This window comes from Melanotaenia boesemani, chromosome 21 (assembly GCF_017639745.1).
Source record: "Melanotaenia boesemani isolate fMelBoe1 chromosome 21, fMelBoe1.pri, whole genome shotgun sequence".
Classification (NCBI taxonomy): domain Eukaryota; kingdom Metazoa; phylum Chordata; class Actinopteri; order Atheriniformes; family Melanotaeniidae; genus Melanotaenia; species Melanotaenia boesemani.
The window spans coordinates 24280218-24302738 of NC_055702.1; the positions used below are offsets into that span (position 1 = coordinate 24280218).

The window sequence follows — 22521 nt, forward strand, 5'->3', positions numbered from 1 at the left end:
GGTAACGAGCCAGTCATTTGATTCAAGTGCAGGATGGTAGATCTTGAGGACCGGACTTGGGCACCCCTGATTTGGTGCATGCATGCTGAAAAAATGAGGATCTGTTAGTGAAAACACCAAAGCTTATTAGGCCCGCACAGAAGTTGAATAAAGTGAATTTTAAGTGTCACATTGGATATAACTGTACATAACATCTTATTAGAAAGACTTAAACATATGATGTCACAGTCTGTGGGTTCTGTTTTAGAATGATTTTGTTAGATTTTGGTTTCTACTCTAATTTTATTTCTTTAGTTGGTTCCTTGGTTTTCTGTCAGGCTTTTCTTTAGTTCAGGTTGCGGTTTCGTTTTATCTAAAGATTTGGTGTTTCAGATAAGTACTTACTTTAGTTAGTCTTGCTTCCTGTTTTGCAGAGTTCGCTCTCTTGTGTATGCTCACATCCTGTTTTTGTCGCACCTGGTTCTCAGTGGCTAATTGCTACAGCTGCATCTCACTTGTCATTAATCCCTAAGTATTTATGCTACACACTTTTTTTTCCAGTATCAGATTGCTCTGTTAATCAGTCTAGTCATTTATTTCAGTCACTCCATTTGTTTTGAGTTAGTCCTGCCCTGCCAGGTGACAGTTCAGGTGTTCCAAGGGTTTTGTACTTGGGCCAATTCTGTTTAAAAATATTATCTTTCAGCAATTGTACCATAAAACATATTAGACATTTAATAATGTTACAAAGTGGTTAACATAGCAGCAGATAAAATATAAACAGGGTCTAGCTGTTTAGACCGGAAATAGGATATGACCCAGAAATTAGGCTTTGGTTTCTTTACAGTGCATTGATAATAGTAGATGCAGCTCCTTATTGTGTATCTGTTTGTATCCACAAAACATGGCTGGAGCGGAAAGCATACAAGTCAGCAGAAAGGACAAACTCTCACCAGCACACGCACAAGCTCACGTGGACAGAAGTAGTAAATGCTCTGGAAAATTTGCTGGCATTGTCTTACCTTCTGATATTCCTGAGATTCAACCAGAGGGATGCAGGAAAATCTCCATGGGAACTCTGGAGTGAATATTGTGAACATTTGTGAGCAATATTTCAGGCCTCCAGTGCATCTGTGATTTGTAATTTTCAGCTTTTAAATCAAGGAAAACCCAGGTTATTGTTTTTGGCCCTTAAAACTTGAGACTGACAATCCAAACATAGTTTATATATTTAACTCTGGCTAGCATTACATTCCCTGCTAGTTCCACTGTGAGAAACTGGTCATTTTTACTACAATATATAAAATAATCTTCTTTCATTTAGTTTTATATATTGCTTTTGCTCTGTAAAGCATTTTAAAATATATTTGTGCTTGAACCAGCTTGAACACAAAACTCTGTTGACTTGATAATTACAGTATTATTTCTTTGAAAAAAAAATTTTAAAATTAAAAACATTGACAACCTTTCTGGCCAACGTATAAATACTCTTTAGGCCCAATCACAATTCCTAGCATTAGGCCTATTACTTGGCATCCCTTTTCTTTTAATGATCTAGTAGTAGTAGTTGGGGAAAGTGGAGCTGGGGTTAAAGGAACTCCAGCAGGTAAGATTAGCACCTGTGTCGGTCCCCTTTCTGCCTTTCTGCATTAATATGCTCAGTTCCTGGATCTGCTACATTACATTACAGTCATTTAGCAGACACTTTTATACAAAGCAACTTTAAGTGGTCAGACAGTAGCGTTTAGTGTCTTGCCTAAGGACCCTGGAAGAACTGGAAGGTGTAAATATTCGTCTCCTGGGGGAATCAAATTCTGGTCAACTGCATGGGAGACAGATGCTCCGCTAACTGAGCTAACAAGCTAGCCCAGGCCATCTACAATATCACTGCATAACCCTGTACTTTGAACATAAAACAAGTGATTCTGCTAGCTGTGACAAAGGTGTACTATTTACAGTGCAGAACTGATCCAAGACCACTCCTCTTTTGACCTGTTTCTCTGGATATGTCCTCGGTAGTGAAACCAGAATTGCTAGTTTGTTTTGGTCTCTTGTAGTTTTTTTTATCCATCAAGGATTTATCTGTCGGAGATCTTTTCTTTAAATCATGCAACAGCCACATGAGTTTTCCGTATCTTGGCTACAAATCTTCTCCATGAGGGGCACTTTTTAGGAGAGCTACTTTTTTAGTCTTTTTTATTAGGATTACTGCTGCAAGTAGATCAGATAAAAGTGGATCTGATAAAAGTGGTAGTATTGACTGAAGTTTTGTTCAAATCTGTGAATCTGTGTCTCTTACATCAGGGTTTTTGTTTGTGCCCTGGAGGTCTTATCCTCAGCTCAGTAGACAAAGCTTGGCACACAGAATGGCTTGAGACTGCAAGAAATGATGATTAAAAAATAAAACCACAAAAAAAATTTTGTCAGATGGGATGTTTCAGTGTGGTCGAAAACAGCAAGAACAGCTAGAAAGATGAAAAACTTCAGGGACTACATAAGGGGACAAAGCTACAGAGCTACAGAGAATGGGATATTTGCTGCACATGCTGGTGAAAAGCTTTGCTTCATAGTGGTGGAGTTGAAAGAACAGAAAAAAATGAAAGGTGGTCAGATTTGTCTGCAGTGGAAATGAAGGAGGGAGAGCTCATTGATCTGCAGGTATTTAATTACGGGAAGACGTGAGACTTGTGTAATGGAGCTTCCCTGGACCGCCCAAAGGGATTAATAAAGTTGTTATAAGTCTGATATGTTGATGTTGTGTACCAGAAAACAGTCTACAGGAGCAGCTCGCCCCCTAGTGGTATAATTATAGTTTTACACTTTTTCTCATTTTGGATCTGACCTGGCTGGCCAAGCCAGTTCAGATCCCGTCCTGTACATTTTCAGCATCCAAAGGATGTTTCACAAAGCAGATAATTCATTAATTATTAGACAGAAATACAACTGACATTAATTTAAAAAATCACATTCTATTTGGATGTAATAAAGCAGACAATAAGGAATCTGTAATGAGCTGATGAATGCATTAATCTGAAATATAAAGAACTAAGCCACTTAAAGTCAGCTGTATTGCAGCATGACCCTACATCGTCTTCCTACCCATGAACACTGTCTGAAAACTGGATAAATTTGACCCTTTAACACCAGGATTTATATGTAATTGTAGATTCTTCGAATGTAGAGGAACTGGTTTAAAAAAGCAAATTCCCTCCTTTCCCAGTGACAGGAACAGTTAGATTGCCCTCATATTACTTCTACAGACAATCCTGTGGACTACTATAACATAAAAGGGCAGCATTTCACTGCACAGGACCAGAGTTTCATGTGCACATTGCAAATACCTTTCTGAGTGAAACAGTTTTCCTCTTTGGCTAATCATTATATTTTAAAGGCATCCAAAGCACTTGACATTGAATCCATTGTTCATTTACTCCACAGTCACACACTGATGGTAGTAAACTTAATGTGTAGTCCAGAAACATGGACACCAACCACGACATACATCAGTCATGCTGAACCCTGGACCTAAGGTGGGTGACGGGTCAAACTCAAGGGGGACTCTTTCAGTTAAAGTTGCTGTATTGTTTGCATTTGAAGCTGTATTTTAAATAACTTATAATAAAATATTTTAGTGGTCTTATGGTACAGTAAGTACATCTTGTAGTTAACTGAATCAAACCATTGAGTACATGTAGATGTCACATTTGCAGAGGTGAACGTGTTGGAATTACAACCTGAATGACAACCATAGCAACAAAAGTGAACTAGCAGAGAACATCATGTAGATCACATACAGAGGGACTAATGACAAAACAAGGAACATATATGGCAAACAGCAGCTGAGCACCAGGTGTAACAGGGGAACAAAACATAAATACAACAAATTACATAGTGGGAACAAATGCAGAAAATAAAACAGGAACCAAAACTAACACAGAGGACCAACAAGAAATGGGTTGTTAGGCCATTTCCAAATATTTTGGGGTAAAAAAAGGATTATTTTTAAGTGGAAAAATAGTCAAGAGAACGGCCAGTCCTCCCAACAAGTTCACCCCAGGTCAGACAGTTTGATGCTAAACAACAAAAAAGAACAAGAGCTGCATCTGAGACGATACAGGCCTCACTTAGCATGTTAAATGTTAAAGTTCAGGACAGAACAATGACAAAAGTCTGAATAAGAATGACTTGTTGAAAGGGTTGAAGGGGAAAACCTCTCCAAAAAGATGATATGACAGCTTAAGTTTGCAAAGTTGGAAATACGGCACAAACACCAGTTGAGAGGCACCGTGGAGGAGGACTGAGAATCTGGTCTCATTTAGCAAGCACAGGACCTGGACAACGTGCAGTTACTGAGTGGCCTATGAACGCCTCTTTATATCAAAGTAGCCTAATTTTAAGTCAAATGTGAGGCCATCTAATGGCTAAAGTTGAAATTGGATATAAAAAATGTCAGGAAAAATAGCAATGTTGTAAAGAAAAGTGGAACAAAGTGAAGTGGTTCTGCTTTATTTCATTTAAATTAATAATATCACTGAATAGTCATATATCGGGGTGGAGTTAACGATTTTACATGGATTTAGCATATCGTCAGACATTTTGAAATACATTTAAGTAGTATTTAAGTATCTCTAACTATTTTTAATAAATATTGATGAGTAAAATCCATTCTTTCTTTCTTTCTTTCTTTCTTTCTTCAACTTATGTGTATTCCCATGTATGTCATATCTATGTTATTCGTTCTTTTATTCATACAAAGTATAGCTCACGTTAGTATATAAAACAGAACGTGCGTTAATGTCGTCCTTTTCTGTTAAGTAAAATCTGAGGTTTGTTCAAACAAACCGGCTTCACATCTGCGACCATTAGGTAATGCAACATTCAAATGCAGTCGGAAATTCGTGAATTCCTAGATGTTATGGGTTGCGTTTGAAAAGACGTGGCATTACAATTAATATATATAGTAATAATAAAAAATATTGTGTTCACAGGCTGACATTTTGACATGTATCTTTATATCTCTATTCCAAATTTATCTAAAAGTGACATGAGTTGAAGGAAAATTGTAGGTTATGAGCGGCACCTGAAGGCACCGTGAGTGTGCCGCTGAACACAGGCGAAATGCCGTTTTACTGCCACGTCTGTCGGACTCTGCAGCAGCAGCAGCGGCGGAGGCTGGTCGGAGCACCGGGATGAGACGGTGCTGGGTGATTGTAGGGTGGAAATGAGAGGCGGGAGTAACTGAGGAAACACAGAGAAGCGGAAGGAAAAAGGAAACACGTAGCTCCGCTCCACTCAGCACATCACAACACTCCCCTCACCGAGAAGGACTCGTGCGCAGCTCCGGCTTCAAGGAGGGACCACTGCCTTCAGGAGGATCCTTTCTGCTGGAGATCTTTTGTTTTACATCGGCGTCGTAGGCATTGCTTCTCCCGTGCTTTTGATTCAGGCGAAGGGGGAACACCCATGCTAAGCTCAGGGAGAATGGAGGAATTCGTAACCGAAGAGGAAGAGCCGTGGTACGACCAGCAGGACCTGGAGCAGGGTAAGACAAGACATCCTCCCTGCCCATGCCCGCAGCATCCCCTGTCAGCTGCTGGCACCGGCGGGTCAGCTGGCCCTCTGAACAAAGACTCTGTGTCGTGGTGAGAGGCAGCAGAGACGTCATCTAGAACTCTCTCTCTTATTTTAAATGCTCAGTTTAATTGTAATCACTTAATAAACGTTGAATGAAGTTCACGGAGCAGGATGTGCGTTTTATGACAACAGTGCACAGAAAACATGCCAAACAGGGCCTTTGCATCACCGGAAACTGTCAATATCAGGCAATGTGATGCAGCAAAGGCTGTCTGAAATTTCTTTTATATTACTAGATGATATTACAATTTTTATTAGTAAATTAGTAAATAGATTTTTACCCATCATTTCAGGCTAAACTAAATCTTCAATATAGGACGAGGGTTAGTAATAAAGCAGCTAAATGTATATGATTTGACAAAAAAGTATATATATATATATATATATATATATATATATATATATATATATATATTAAAAGAGGTTAAAGGTATATGGCCTTTGGTTGGAGTTCATTGGAGAATAATGTGAAAAGTACTTTGTAGATAAATTTTTATAATAAAACCACAAAAATTAGAAAATTGAGAAAATGGAGCCACTGTATGGTTGAAATTTTCCTCTAAAAAGGGTAATATGTTAATCAAGTCAGCTGATTGCATTAACTTAACGTTGAGGAAAAATCTCTCCATGAGTTTAGAACAGATGTGTTAACTTTTAGTTTCCGTCTCTTAACCGAGTTCTGAGTCAAATAAAGTTAAAAATCAAAATTCTTCAGTGAGAAACTACAAAAAAACGATGCCACAACAAAATTTACTGACTACAGAACAATTTTCTATTTAATGACAGAAAGTAATGTTTGGTTAATATTACCTGTGTGGGGTCTGTTATGAGAGCAAATCAAACAGTTGCAGCAAGAGTTAAGCAATCATCTTGAATCGATAAGACCAGGCCTAAAACACAAAACATTTTTAGTGTTTTCATTCCCACCACTCTTTAAATGTCCTGTTCACTTGTGGTATTGGCATGCATCTTGGATGGTTTAATCACACCCCTAAATGACCAAGGTGTCATTGTGGATGACAGCTTACCAGCCTGTTAAGCATGACACAAAAAGTTGGAGAGAGAAGAGGAAATAAAAATAATTAAAATAGTAAAGGTAAATGCTCCGTAGTTTGGATAAATGACATTATGCTATTGTATCTTTTGCTATTTTGTAATCATGCATGACATAGGTTGGGTTTACAGCGCAACAAATGTTCAGCAATGTTCACCAAACATCACAACATGCAGATGAGAAGAAAACTATTTTCTTAACTTTAATTAACAGATAGTTTAGCTGTTCAAGCACAATTGACTTGGTATTAGGTAAATGCCTTTTAGTCATCAGTGTCAAATGGTCTGTAGAAGAAAAGGTATCTATTTCCAGATATCTTGTTTCTTTATTTCCACTGTTAATAAGCGATAACACATCGTCTTAGTGAAGGTAATAAAAAAAAGAGATGTGGTTGTCCAATTTCCATGTGCTGTATGTGAGATTTTTTTTCTTTTTAATGTTCCAGAATATGGGGATTTTGGATGTGTATAAGACATCCACCAGCCAGTTTATGATCAAATTTAACACTCATTGAGCTCACTGTGAATCCTACTATGACCTACAATCCTTAGTATCCACTGAAGCCTAATTGTGTGCTTCCTGCAAGCAGTTTTACATCTTGTAGAAATGGCTCATGAGTCATCATGTTTCTGTTTCTCACTTATTCAATTTCCTGCCTCTCTTCATCTCTCAATCACCTGTTCTCAAGCCAGGCTAATTATAATGATGCATTTCCCCAGGCTGAAGTGGTGCTGATGCTGGGATTTTCACTTGACTGGAAACACACATGCACAAACAAGCATGCACGCACTTGCCATTATGACGTCACAGTCCTTTTTAATGCAATAATAGATGTTCTTTAGGGTTTGTTTTTGTAGGCTGTGAAGAAGGAAGATGTGCTGCAGCTATAGAGGGGCTGAAATTGAGATGAAAAACCAGCTGTGTCTTCTTGCAGGGAGCTCTGTGTTTGATGGAGCAGAGAGGATGTCGGATGCTGGGCTTAAAGTGCTGACTGTCTGAGCTCATCGCGTGACATTAGATGCTTTAGAGAGGGACACCGCTGTCATTGTATTACCTTGTTGTTATGCAGGTGTTGCTGGCAAGCAATCTGATCGAAAGCTGAGCTTTTTATTTATTTATTTACTTATTGTGAGGTTTCATATCAAGAGACATTTTGAACCAACAAAATTTTGTTGCTAAAAATGTTTTAAATGTGCAAACTTAATGTCTAAAATTCTAAAATGTTGTAGTCCTTTTCAGTAGGCTTAAATGTTTGGATTATTACATCAAAAGATCCATAAACTGGTTATCAAAGTAATGCATGAGCAGTCTGGCTGAACCTTGCTGTTATATGAAACCTTTTGAAAAATAACTGCATTATCTTCCTGACAAAAAAGGATAAGACTGGAGCATTTTTGTTAGAATATTCTAAGAGTTTTAATATAAAGTGCTAACAATTTCTTTGATATTTTGTAGATTTTCTGGGAAATAAAGAGTTTTTCTTAAAAAAAAAAAAAAAAGTGTAAACCGCTACAAATCATTGGCTGGAGGGACATTTTATTCAATGAGAAAAGTAACATTTAACAGATATTTAACTAAACAGTTAATGCAGTTAAAATAATAATGACAACAGAAAAAGAAATATCTGAATACTTAGGAATGTTGCTATGGTTCTTCTTCTACGTTTCAACGTTTGTCCGGCTCGGAGGACTAGATTGTAGATGAGTTGCGGGACAGCATCATTATGTGTGTGTTGTTCTGTGATTAGATTATTGGCCCCCACCACACACAGTACGATCAAAACTGTTTAATGCCTGATTTTTTTATCTTCACGTGTGAGGTCTCGAACCGATAAAAAAAATGTCAGATTAAAAAAATCGTTATGTGTGTATCAGGCTAAAGTCTCACTTGTTGCTTTCCATACACCTGGTCCTACTTTACAAATCACCACACCTGCATTGTTTCAGGTCCTGTCCATGCATATATGTTTTGACACACATATTAACTCTGAAAATGAATTTTTAAAAGAAGCATTTTATGCTAGTTACATGGCAATGGCAGACGTAGCCAAGATTGTGCTGGTGCTAATCTGGTTAACAGCTTTTTACATGCATATAAATGTACAGTTAAGCTGGATTTATACTCATGCAGCATCTGCGTAAGGTCGATTACGGCGTAGCTGATGCTGGTAAAGTGTGCTCTCGTACTCGAGCGTAGGGGGTATGTGTCTTTTTCAGCTGGTAAACTCACCAGGACAGAGGTATTTTGATGGTTCACTTCAGTTATGGTGTGTGTCTCCTGCTTTAAAACGACAATGGCGTCCAACATGGTGCAGTGTCTTCATGAGCTTGTGGAAGCAAATGAAGAAATAATTTGCAACTTGTAAATAAACCATGTGAAATGGTTGAAAGGTTTTTACTTTTAATAAAGACTCTAAAGAATCTTTTATTGGATAATTTAAATAAGTTTTCTGGTTTTGGTTTTATTTTAAATATCATTAAACATGTTCCTGTTTACACCAAAGTTAAACAGTGTCATGTTTCTCATTTTTTCCCTTACTGTACCGAAAAAGAACCAAACTGTGACCTTAAAACGGAACTGTGATTTTGGCATACCGTTACACCCCTGCTTAAAACAGAAAAAGCAGGAAGGATGCAGACATGTAATGAGGATGCATATTTGTTTGAGTCTGTTTTGTTTGAGACAGAGCCTCTCCTGGCCCAAGACCAAGAGGTGAAAACATGGCTCTGCCAGCTGAGAACGGAGCTCGTTGGCTTGTGGTGATCTAACGAGACTTCCTCTCTGTTTGCTCCTGTAACTTCTTCTGTATTAAGAGGATTAAAGAGTGAAAGTCTCACGGTAGATCATAAAGATTTGGAGTATTTTATGCATTTAGGGACTTTATATTACTGAAAGACACCCTGCTATAGCGCTACATAATTAAGTTCTAGCTAGCCGATGTTTTTAGAGCCTTTTCTGTGAAGTGTTTGGAGCACAGGAAAAGAGAAACGGGAGTAGTCTTGTTTTCCACATTCCAGTGAATCTCCTGGGTTATCTGTACCTACCAAAACAAAACAGCTGTGGAAGACATCACCACGTTCAGTCCTGAACAAAGATATTTGAAAGTTAAACCATCTTCATAACCATTACAGCAAATTCATGAACTACTGTACATTCAGGCTGGTCTTACACATGGTTTATTCTGCAAGTTATAACAGCTGGTTGAAAGAAGTATGTGAGAAATGTTCTGAATGTGTTCTTATATCCCTGTCTGATTTCACCCTTTGTGGGTCAACGTCAGCGCTGTCCAGAGCAAACACAGTTTTCTGAGGCGAATATTGACTTGAAAAGTTGTTTTCATGTGGTGAGTTATATCGATCACCTCTCCTTCTCTAACTTTGTTTTCGTTCTTCTCTTCTTTATTCCTCTTCCCTCTCTGTTATTCTCTTGTCGTTGTGTTTGCTTTCCCCTCACTGGGAACCGAAGAGCATTGATTTTTCTGAATTGACTCTGAAACAGATTTTGATCTGTTTTGCTTGGTGAGATTTGAACTTGACTGTCGGCCAAGAAAACATCTGCAAATCCAGTTTAGTGAAGTTATTATTTTTTATCTTTCTGGATCAGGCTTTCATTACACTGACAATAACACTATGGCATCATTTATTTGATTGAGGAACTTTGTTACCAGACAAAGGAATAAAGTTTTTCTGGAAAACTTTTCTTTATGTGCTTAGCAATTGTTTGCTCTGTAAATGATAACCACCTCGTTCATCTAAGCTACTTAACTTCTAGTATCAAAGGATTTATGAATGAAAGGAAAGCTTTTTTTAAAAGTTATTAACTTTAACCAGAAGTAAAAATGTGAATGTAGGCTAGCTAATGCTGCAAATATGTGAACAAACCCTACTAAGTAGCATAAGTAGAGATTCACAGATATCGATACCAGTATTGGGCACCAGTTCGATTCCTATGTGCATGTACTCGTATTCGGTATTCATAAAAGTGTTTCGATACTACAGAACTTGATACCGATGTGAAAAAACCTTGGGCTATCTAAAACAACCATTTATTGGGCAAAGAACCATATTTGTACACTTCATTGGACATACAAATTACAGCTGCATGCTAGTCCATGACATCATGGAACCATACTGAGTTCTCCTCACCAATCATCAAAGACCAGGCTACATCCCAGCTACTTCAATGAGAAAAAACTGTTAGTACTGACCACTTACTACTGTATAACTTTTCTTTTAGAAAAAATAATCCAGGTTTTAAAGTATTGTAAATCTCCAGTATAATAATAATAAAACTGATTTCTGTGGCTGAAAACTTTTCACGCCCCTCTCTGGGAGAGGATCTGGCTTTCGCTGTCCGCTCTGTGATTTTAGAGGGCAGGCTCAGCTAACCGGGGGGCGGTTCATTGGCAGAAAGGTGATTGATGAGGACACATATGGCTGTTAGAAAACCTTTAGAAAGTGAATTTAGAATAATATGGGGCCTTTAAAGAGAGTTCAGTTTCCCCCCTTTTTTATTTTCTAATTTTTATTTCAAGGATTATCATAATAGATGAAGAATATTAAACAAATAGCACAAATGTGGCATCACATAATTATGCTCAACTTTTCGCAGCTTGATAAACAATCAAGGTTGCCCTTCATGGCTGGTCAGAAACTTTACCAATATGCATCCCACCTGGCATTATTCCCACTGCCCATTAATAAGCCTGGAGACTGTCCAGTCAGTTTCTGAGAGGCTGCAGCCACATCTCGCTGACACTCTGCAATGTATGCCGTCGATGCTGCTGAGTCAGAGCACAGTTTGAACAGAGAACGATGACGGTGACTCATCTTACTTTGAATGTGCATTAACAAGAAGCCCAAATGAAAACACTGAACTGTTGCTAAAGCGTTGCAGCTGCTGCCAAAAGAGCACTTTTATTTAAGACTTTAAAAATAATTTTGCCTGCTTGCCAGCTCTCCAGCGTCCCAACATGCTGAATCTTAGTGGAAAAATGTCCCTTCAAATGATTTTGGCGTTCATCTTTGACCTCAACATTCAGTCAGTGGAGAGAGGAGGACCTGCAGGAGGACATGCTGCAGGGAGGAGCACTGCCTCTCTGCTCTCCTGCTGTCCTCCTTCTATAATTGAACTAGAACAGGCTGAAGTGACGTGATGCCCTATTTAATCAGAACAAACCCTATTATAACCTTGCTTAAAATAGAGCAGTGTGCTCTATTAATCCTGACAGGGGTAAGATGAATTATGCAGCTGCAATTTTTTAGGCTACTTTCTTTTAAATTAAATCCTACTCCATCATTAATAAGCATACGATTTTACCTATTCCTGTCTTCCTTCCTCTCCTTGGCTTTCTTTCATATATTTCATCCCTTATGCTTATCTTTTTCCCCTTTGAATCTAATTTCTTCTTTCTTTCTGATGTCTAGATCTCCACCTGGCAGCAGAGCTTGGAAAGACTCTACTGGAGAGGAACAAAGAGCTGGAGGACTCTCTGCAGCAGATGTACATCACTAATGAAGAGCAAGTGCAAGAGATTGAGGTATGTGGAGCTGTGCAAAAGATGTTATAATTCAGAATGAATTGAGTTAATGACTTCTAAAAAAAAAAAAGTCACTCAATAGCATCACCCACAAATTAGCATTCCAATTATTCCTCCTGTCACATTTCCATTCTGTCTTTGCAAACCCTTTCCTTCTTTCCTGTTCATTGAGCTCACATAATCTGTCTTTGTGTGGCCAAAGTTTTAGTAAAGTTTATTTCGATCACTTATTTTTCTGTTTATGTTATCAGGCAGACAAACAAGTATAAAGTATAAAAATGATGGCTTAAAAGCAAAACCCTACAACCACATGTAGACCTGCATCACTTTCAAAGCATTTTTAGATTGCTGTACAAATAACATTTTACACAAATCCATCTTCTACAGAGACACAGATAATGACCGCAATCACTGACTTGGGTGTGTTTAAACACTTTTCATTTTTGTGTATTGTCTTTAAACACCACAAGGACAATAATTCACTTCTTACCAATGACTGAACAGAAGCAAAAAGAGGTCTTCCTGTAACAAGAGAGAAATCTTGCATTCATTTAATGAAAAAAAAAATCAACCTCCAAGTGCAGAATGAATCATCAGTGTAAATTCTAGCATACTGGGTAAAAATATCTTTTGTCTTTAGGCGAAATACACACCAGCCACTTTATCACCTGTTCAACTGCTTGTTAACGCAAATATCTAACCAGCCAATCACATGGCAGCAGATCAACACACGTAGTCATGTAAACATGGTGAAGACGACTTGCTGAAGTTCAAACTGAGCATCACAACGAGGAAGAAGGAGGATTAGAAACATCATGAAAACATGGATCCATCCTGCCTTGGATCAACGCTTCAGGCTGCTGCTGGTGTAATGGTGTGGGGGATATTTTCTTGGCCCACTTAAGTCCCCTTAGTACCAACGTGGCCTGGTTTAACCACCACAGCCTACCTGAGTATTGTTGCTGACCATGTCCATCCCTTTAATGACTGAATGAACTTGTCATTGTACAACAATTACATCAGCAATCACTGGCTCTCCTAACAATGCTAAAAAGAATATAAATCACAATAAAAATACTTGAACACAAAAAGCAAGAATACTACAAATAAGTTATACAGTAAAATATATAATAAGCAATAAGAAGATGCTATTATTTAATGGTGGCATTGCTGCTGACAGCATTTACAAGTCTTATGGCCTGCGGCATGAAGCTGTCCCTGAGCCTGGTGGTACGGGCTTGAATGCTGCAACTCCATTGGACGGACCACTGCTCACTTCAGTTTCTGTCTGTAGGAAGGCAGCAGCAGAACTGAGGCGTGATCAGAATTCCCAAAAGGGGAGCGAGGGAGGTGTAAACATGATTGAGTGTGTTCTTGTCACGCGTAGAACAGCTGATGTGTTGATGGTATCTCCGCAGGACTTTCCTGAGGTTGGCGCTGTTAAAATCCCCAGCTACAATAAACACAGCCTCTGGCCATGAAGTCTCTGCCCTGTTGATAATTTCAAACAGTTCTTCCATGGCCTCGTTGGTATCAGCGTGTGGCGGAACATACACTACTGTCATGACCACCAATGTGAACTCATGCGGAAGATAATAGATAATAAGGCATCATGAGGTGCTCCAGGTTCGTGGGTACAGCCCATAGAAATAATTCCCACATCTGAGCACCACTTGTTGTTCACCATGAAACAGACACCACCTCCCTTGCTCTTTCCTGAATGTATAGTCTGGTCCAGCCGATAAACGGAGAGTCTCTTGGGAACAATGGCGTAGTCCGGGATCGAGGGGTCGAGCCAAGTTTCCGTTAAAGCAAAAACGTTACAGATGTTAATCTCCCGCTGAAACACCATCCTGCTCCGAAGTTCATTCTTTATGACCACAGTGTAGCATCTTCTGATGCTACTTCCAGCAGGATAATGCACCATGTCACAAAGCTCAGATCATCTCCACCTGCTTTCTAGAACATGACAATGAGTTCACTGGACTCCAACGTCCTCCACAGCCACCAGATCTCAGTCCAGTAGAGCAGCTTTGGGATGTGGTGGAACGGGAGATTCTCATCATGGATGCAGCCGACAAACCTGCAGCAACTGTGTGATGCTGTCATGTCGACATGGAGCAAAACCTCTGAGGAAGGTGTCCAACACCTTGTTGGAAACATTCACCAAGAACTAAAGCAGTTTTGGAGGCAAAAGGGGTCCAACCTGATACTAGCAAGGTGGACCTGATAAAGTGGCTGAGTGTATCTTCATTTTTGTAGTAGTACCTTTAGAAACATTCTGTTTGGTTTCACTGATGGTATCCAATACTTTTAAGAAGACCCTTGGCTTTACATTTGACCATGAAATATTTTCAATCTCATGAGATTAATTCTAAAACTTTGTATTTGTTTATACTATATAGTTTGTAGTTTTTTTTTTAACTATCCTGACCCATTCGTTAGGTATGCTGTTACAGTATGTGGCCTTTCTGGGATCTCCCATGAAATACTGAGCTCCTCTTATTTTTCTTCACTTTGCATGCATGCTCATCCTAGCACAAAAACACATATTTTGCCACTTTTTGATAACTGGCAAGCTCACCCTGCCGATGAGGATCATATCTTGTGGCTGAAAGTATGAAAACAGTTGCCAACTGGCTCTCAAAGTGAGACCGCTTCAGCAGAAATTCAAAGGAAAGTGTGTATATTGGTGTTTCTACCAAACATCTGCATGTATTTGCTCATCAGTACCTGACAAAGCAGCTGGAGGTTCTTCGGGATATGAACGAGCAACATGCCAAAGTGTACGAGCAACTGGACGGCACAGCCAGAGAGTTGGAACATACCAACCATGCTTTGGTAATGGACAGCAAAGCCTCGCAGCAAAAGATTGAAAGGTGTGAGGGACTGGGCATTCTCTCTATTTTTTTCCCTCCTGTTTCTTCAACCTCTTTTTTCTTTCATAAACATTGTGCTTCCGTTCTCTAATGAACCAGGTTGACGGGGACGATTGATGCTTTGCAGAACCAGGTAGATTCTCTGTCAGGGCAGGTGGACCAGCTTCACTCTATGGAGCAGCTCAGAGTCAAACGGGAGAAGAGGGAGCGTCGTAAAACCATCCACTCATTTCCGTGCTTACGTGAGCTTTGCACAGCACCCAGGTGTGTATATCAAATCTGCCACGGTAGTACGCATTTAAAAAAATGCCATAGTGAATCCAGCTCAAACCAGGGTTTTTCTTCTTGTCAGCTATGAGGATGAGTTTGTGGTGGGCAGGGCGGAGAGCTTTACTGTAGAAGCAAAGCGTCAGCCATTTGAAGAGGAAAACCAGCACCTGAGGGAGGCAGTGTCGGCTCTGCGAGCGGCTGTCCGGACTGAGAGAGGCCGGAGGGAAGGAGTGGAGAGGGAGTGCAACCTCCTGATTGCAGAGTTCTCACGGCTGCAGACACGGGTGCAGGTAAAGTGCAAAATGAAACACATGAATAAGGACTACATGATGCTACAAGGCTGCAGATCCCTGAGTTGCTCATATTTTTCAGTGTTTCAAGGCTTCGGTCAACAAATATATTTGGTTGATTGGTAGACAAATGTAAATTAATCTTTTGTTTCCAAGCAAATGCTAATGGAAGAGTTTTTATTCCAATTTAATCCTTTAATGTCTGACCTAAAATAATGGACAGAAAATTCAGGGTTTGTTTTTTATTATTTATTCTGAAGTCTTTATTTGGTCTTTTAACAGAACTTAAAAATAAAAAATCTAATTTAAACTAAACCCCAAAATAATTCTCCTAAAATGTATTGTTGTGCAAATGACATCCACCAAGGGCCTAAAGTACAAGCATCAGTCTGCATACAACAGGGATTTAATCAAAATTTACCATAATGGTCTCAGACAGGCTGCGTTCACACTGTACTTCCTGGGTTTTTTGTCCACATGTGACTCATATCAGATTTTTTTAATGGCACAAATCCGATTCTTTCAAATCTGACCCAGGCCACTTTCATGTGTGGTCCTAGATCGGATACATATCCGACCTGTGTGGAAGCAACCTCAGTCTGAACGATCATGGCACATTTCATCCAACTTTGGTGTCACAGACAAAGCGTGATGAAGGTCGCATTGAAATGATAACGTAAAACGACCATGCCAAAAATCGGATTTCATTAAAAAATGGGATTTAAGGATTAAGACCTGCACTGTTAACGTAGCCAAACTATATGTATCAAATATGATATATTAAGCCAGGAATGAAGGTTTTATCATGCAGGTTTTAGTTGTTTCTCTGCTTCAAAATTAAATTAAGACATACAAGCCTGTTAACGACCCATCTGTTTGTGTCAGGTGTATTCTAAAAACATCTAAAACATCTATTTTATAAAGGAACCTATATATGTTTCATGCATAGTGGTCACTACAGTGGACACCTATTTAAATATTGTTTTCTTATACAATGGTTCCCAGCCTATTTTTCTTGAAGACCCCCATAACACAACTGCCCAGAAGCATTGACCCTAGCCGTGAACCACTCCACTGCTGCAGCTCCACCCACTCTCTGACCTCAGATGTAGTCTACTAAGTAGCTTCTATATTTTTGACCAATGTTTTAAAATATTGTTGTATAGCTGATTTTGATAATCTCCATTTATTCACTGTGGGACCTGGTTTCAAAAGTTAGCATTTTTAGGTTCCCAGACCTGTGGTTACATGTTAGTATAATATCTAAATGATAAAAATCTTAAGGGGATACATCTCAACTCATCTCCATGTGGACATAACAATTAAACAGACTCTGTATAGTCAAAGTGTTGCCGACCTTCTTTGCTCTTTGAGACCACCATGGGGGTCAGGGACCCAAGGTTGGGAACCATCGTTCTAGCATATACATGGATGATGATGTCATACTTGCTCATTTGTCACTTTAGCCCCTTCAATCCCAACCTCTGACCAAGAAAAGAGAAAAGAAAATTAATGACAAAATAAATTAATAAATAAACACCTTACATGTCATTAGAAGTAAAAATATGTAATACACACACACACACACATATATATATGTGTGTGTGTGTGTGTGTGTGTGTGTGTGTATAATATATGTATAGTGCTCTTTTCTTTATTTCCCACATATAAGGGTTAAGTTAAACTATAAATACCAGCTATATAAATTTATTACAGTTGGTGCACTGGATTTTATTTGACAGTAAAATTGTCATAGTCACACAATAAAAAACTGCAAAAAGCCCAAATAATCATCCCTCCACCACTGTGCTTGACAGTTGGCATGAGGTGTATTTTGTGCAAACATCTCTGTTTGGTTTCATCTGTCCAAAGAATATTTTTCAGATTTCTTGAGGTTTCACCTGATGAGATTTTGCAAACTAAAACCATTTTTTTTCATAGAGAAGGGGCTTTGTTCATTATTTTTCTAATTGTACTGTAAACATTAACATTTAGCGTGCTAACTGAGACCTGTAGAGTTCTCTGAGCAGTACACTGTCTGATCTCAGGATAAATTTACCAGGACTTCTTGTCCTGGGAAGACTGACTGACAGATCTTTAGAAATTTACCATAAGCTGACACTGGAATTGTTTTTTTTTTTTTTTTTTTGCTTACAGGATGCTGAGAGCTGCCAGGCAAGGGTACGGGAGCTGGAGGTGGAGCTGCAGGAGCTGCAGCAACTACGTCGTGCTCGGACTTTCCTGCTGAGTAGCGAGGACGACGGTGTGGCCCTCACCCAGACTGTCCTCAGCATCACACCAGAAACCGACACGTTCCTGGAAGAAGAGGTGGTGGAAACCGGAGGAGGTGTGAGGGAGGAGAGCGAAGGCGGAGGAGGTGTTGGAGGTGAAGCGTTACCTGATTCTAGCCCTGTGAGGAAGAGCTGCAGTGACACGGCTCTCAACGCCATCGTGGCTCGGGATGCGTCAGGCCGTAGAAGGGGAAGCTACGCCCTCCACGCTAACAGTGTGAGGAAGAGAGGGATGTCCATCCTCAGGGAGGTAGACGAGCAGTACCACGCCTTACTAGAGAAATACGAAGAACTGCTGGGGAAGTGCAGGCGCCATGAGGAGAGCCTGTGTCACGCCAGTGTCCAGACTTCCCGGCCTGTCTCCAGAGATCCATCCATGAAGGACTGCGCAATGGGCCCAACTCCAGTGCCTCCCCCCACACCCACCCAGTCACCCTCCACCCCTGAAGCTATTGAGAGCATCAGCAAGCATGTGGAGGCGGTAGATAAGCGCCTGGGGCAGAACACTCCAGAGTACAAAGCCCTCTTTAAAGAGATCTTCTCTCGCATCCAGAAGACAAAGATGGACATCAAAGCTACCAAAGCTGCTAAAGCTAGCAAATCTGGCAAATCTGGTAAATCTGGTAAATCCAGTAAACACTAAATCAGCTCGATAGAAGATGAGTTATGAAAGTGCTTGAGTTTGTAAACGTGGGCTGCTGGTGGAAACACTTTAATAGAGGGTGCTACTTTAAAAAAAAAAAACAAAACAAGAAAGCTAAACTACAGTGCAGATCAGGCAAACTGAGGTCAGATCACTTTTTATTCAAAAGTAAAACTAATAATCAGATCTAACTTGCATGTGGTCAGTTTTAAAACTTGTCTCTCCAACAAATTTTTCAAGTTCATTCTTAGCATACACTATTACATTAACACAGCTGGAACAGTATGCTTCTCCCGAAACCATTGTCACTAAAAACAAGGGGTGGGACTGGATTTAAAAAAAAAGATCAAATTAATTAGAGGCTTAATTAGAACTCAAGCTCTAGTAATGTCTGGAAAAATTGTAGGAAAAGAAATAGAAGATATCCTTGGCCAAAAATGAACAGACCCTAAGTTAAGGTGTCATTTTAAGTACTTCAGCTCCAGCTGTTCTCTAGTTAAAAGTCTATAAAATCTTCACTACTTTTAACTTTTTAAATGTTGTTGTCCACACTCTTCATCACATCGCATTAATATGTGTCTGTAAGCCAGACAAGGATCAGCCAGCAGCTTTGAGTCTGGTCATGGAGCAGGGAGCTGGAGGCTGGGACTGATGTCGCGTGAGGACCGAGCCTCTTGTGAGTGCTTTTGGACGGGGGAGGGGCCTGCGGCAGCACTTGCCGCTCATTGAGAAGAATAGATGAAACATTTTCACGTCAGTCTCCCAAAGTCTCCAGTATTACCAGATAAAGTGTCTAGATTTGTAGTTTTTGTTAAACCAAATCCCTAGAGGGGTCTGAAAACTCGCTAAATGTCGCGCCAAAGTCGCTTAGTAGTCAACAATGCGTTATCCGAGTGCCGATGTGTGTACCAGGAAATTGTGCACGTTGTTTTGAAAACTATGAGTTTTTTTTTTTTAACATGTTAAGTTTTTTTATAATTAATTAATCATACTTAATTTGTTAAAGTCCCACCCTTACTAAAAACATTTGAAAATCTCTTCTCTGAGGCATCAAAACCTAAATTTAGTGTTAAGTATACCTGTGTTGTTCACATTAAAGGATCCTACTAACATTTCTTTATAGGCTATTCTCTCGCCTGTTAAGCTACAGTGCTTTTTGTCTTTAAAATAACCTGAAGGTGCTAACAGTTCTCTTTCCGCTACTAAAAACATCAACACTGCTAGTAATTTAATGAAGCCCTTTTGTCGGGATCTGGTATCTATGGGGTGAAATTTATTGTCAAATTCAAATCTAAGTCAGCATATTTTTTCACAACTGACTGTGGGCTATCAAAGAAATGCTTTTTGGGCTAAACACTAGTTACGCAATCGTATTTGTTTTAAACGAGCCATTGAGCTTTTCTTTTCCTGCGTTCATTCATATAAAACCTCATCTAACTGAAACAACTAAATAAATTCCTGCTAAATGCAACACACAGACATACCTTTCAAAGCAAAGAAAAAACAATGTCTACATGTTTTTTTAACAACTAAAATTATGTTTTATTGCAAGCTAATGTCAGTGTTAGCTCATGATCTTTCCATGTTCTAATGATTTCTTATTATTCTCACTTGCTCATATTTCTCAAAACTGTATGGATGCTTAAAATCAACATTGTCATTTCAAAATGTTTGAATCTAAACTGATTCAATAGTAAAATTACTTCTAAATGTTCTTGTGGACTTGAATCTATCGATGACATTTTTCTCTGAGGTTCTCCTGGTACTAGTTGTGTTGAAAAACTAGGTTGTTGTCTCTGAAGTCATTGCAGTGCGAGCATGTTTAGGTACTACAGAAAACATCCTCGCACTATTGTAAGGCTGAGAGTGTGGCTGCTCTTTTACCTCACTTTCTTGTAGACAAGCAGCTCCATCATAAGCATAATTGTTCGCATCTGATTAATTTTAAGAACATGGATAAAAAGTATGAATGGAAGACTTTTGTTAAGGGGGGGCTGGAGAGCCTGTACAGTCCATTTCATACTTGGGAAATGGCAAAACAAACACTACAAACTACACTGTGTAATACTACTTGCATAAGTGCGTTACTAAAATGAAGCCTTACCAGTGTACAGTTCTCAGCTAGTAATGTCACTGATTTTGCACAGTGCTGTATGCCAGGTACAAGGACCAGAAAACCCTTTTTAGAAGACCTTTAAAAAAACCTCAGTAACTATTGCTTAAGACCACTTTAATGTATTAAAAGAAAGTCTGGCTTTTTTTAAGTTAAATGTTAAGATGATATGATATGATGATATTAAGATGGTTACCTTAAATCTTATGCTCAGTACTGTAAAATCAAAATAAATTAATTATTTTAGAAATAGTATACGTTCACCCTGCAGGGGAATCACAAACTACATTTAATTTCACTCACATTCATTCAACATTAGCAACAAATCAGGCCTAAAATCATGGTTGGCAGGATGAAAGTCTTATCTAAGCAAACTCATATTTAGTGTTTAAACTGTAAGATTGTTACACAAACAACAATTTATTGCACCATTTCCCTGTTATTCACAGTGTGTAGATCTTCTGAGAGTCAAGTGAAATTGTCCTTAACTGTAAAATATAAGGAAATGAACTTCCTTTGTATACTTACCTGAGATTTAAGTCTTTCAAATATTTAATGTAAAGAAATAATTCATAAAGTGTGATGGGTTTTGAATTATCTAATTATTAATTATGATTATCCCAGTAAATGCTACAAAGCTGCTGTCATAGAGACCAGTTGCAAAGGACAATCTCTGCTGATAGTTGTTTTCACAGTTTCTGGGCATTATAAACACTCATCGTGAAAAAGCGTGTGAATGTTCCTGTGAAAGCATGTGAAGTTTGAGGAACCAGTTTTCTTTCACCAACCAACAGCTAAAATGATGAGGAAGAAAGTATGAAAGACGTTATTGTCAATGGTGGTACAGTTTGAAAAATAAAGAAGATTGCTTGTTGAACCTTTTTAAATATCCTGTAGAGTTTTTTTTAAATACAAGTTTTCTTTAATCAAAGTTTATCAGACACACTGTGCAGTTTGTAACCAGTATCCAGGGCTTTGTCTAACACCTAGCAGTCTTACAAAACTACACAGCTAACTTATTGCACCTTTTTTCACAATCTACAATAACGATGCCTTTTTTCTGGGTAACCTCCTATATATAAAGCTTTCTTATAATGAATGTTATTGCAGCTGATATTTTATAACCAGGTCTTCAGTAACATTGACCAAGCTTGAAACCCGAAGGATCCATTCAAGAAAAAGGCTGAACTGTGTTGCAGATAAAAACTTAAGTTACAGTTTGAGCAATTAAATTACAGGAGAAAACTGTGGTTTATGTGAGCTTATTGCTTGTGTCTTTGTAATGGATTAAGCATAAGGAGAGACTAAATATAAGTTAGTATAGATAAAACAACACCAAACCAGAGCCTGTTATTATCTTTGTAAAGGCTCATACGGTTTCTGTACTGTACCATCTTACCTATTGCACTTGAAAAGGTCTCATCTTTTGCATATTTAGAATAGCTAATCTGAAACTGTACCTGTGTGTTTTCATCTCTGTGTGAATGTTTACTTTCTTTTTAATGTGTTCAGTGCCTAAATGTGAATGTCAATAACATATTGTAAGAATAAACCTGTTTAATTTGCATTGCTTTTATTACCCATTTTAAGTGTGTACATGATTAGTTAATAGGAGCTAATAATTTTTATTTCTTATTAGTTTTTAGTTCATAAGAACTAATAATGTCATTAAAGTTTAGTCTGGTCTGTTATTAAGTTGATATCATGACTGAACAACTACCTACTTTACGATGTTAATAAAGCATTCATGCATATAATGTGTCTGCTGTATTTCTTGGGTATGTAAACTCGCAGAGCAGGAAAGATAGAGAAATGCTTCTTAAAACAGC

General features: G+C 38.7%; 1 protein-coding gene across 1 annotated transcript; it reads left to right on the top strand.

The window, feature by feature from the left end:
• The first annotated feature begins 5088 nt into the window (after positions 1 to 5088).
• On the top strand, positions 5089 to 22441 carry LOC121632889 (cerebellar degeneration-related protein 2-like). Its single transcript, XM_041974685.1, has 6 exons — positions 5089 to 5521; positions 12094 to 12206; positions 14937 to 15085; positions 15185 to 15349; positions 15438 to 15645; positions 17803 to 22441. Exons 1-6 carry the CDS (start codon positions 5443 to 5445, stop codon positions 18577 to 18579), a joined length of 1491 nt encoding a protein of 496 aa, XP_041830619.1. The 5' UTR covers positions 5089 to 5442; the 3' UTR covers positions 18580 to 22441.
• Positions 22442 to 22521: the final 80 nt, after the last annotated feature.

What these genes read in the sequence shown, in the direction of transcription:
- LOC121632889 (XM_041974685.1), top strand. Translation starts at nt 5,443, where the DNA reads ATGCTAAGCTCAGGGAGAATGGAGGAATTCGTAACCGAAGAGGAAGAG. An exon ending in AGCAAGTGCAAGAGATTGAG is followed by an intron (nt 12,207 to 14,936) that starts GTATGTGGAGCT and finishes TTTGCTCATCAG; the next exon opens with TACCTGACAAAGCAGCTGGA. An exon ending in GGCTGCAGACACGGGTGCAG is followed by an intron (nt 15,646 to 17,802) that starts GTAAAGTGCAAA and finishes TTTTGCTTACAG; the next exon opens with GATGCTGAGAGCTGCCAGGC.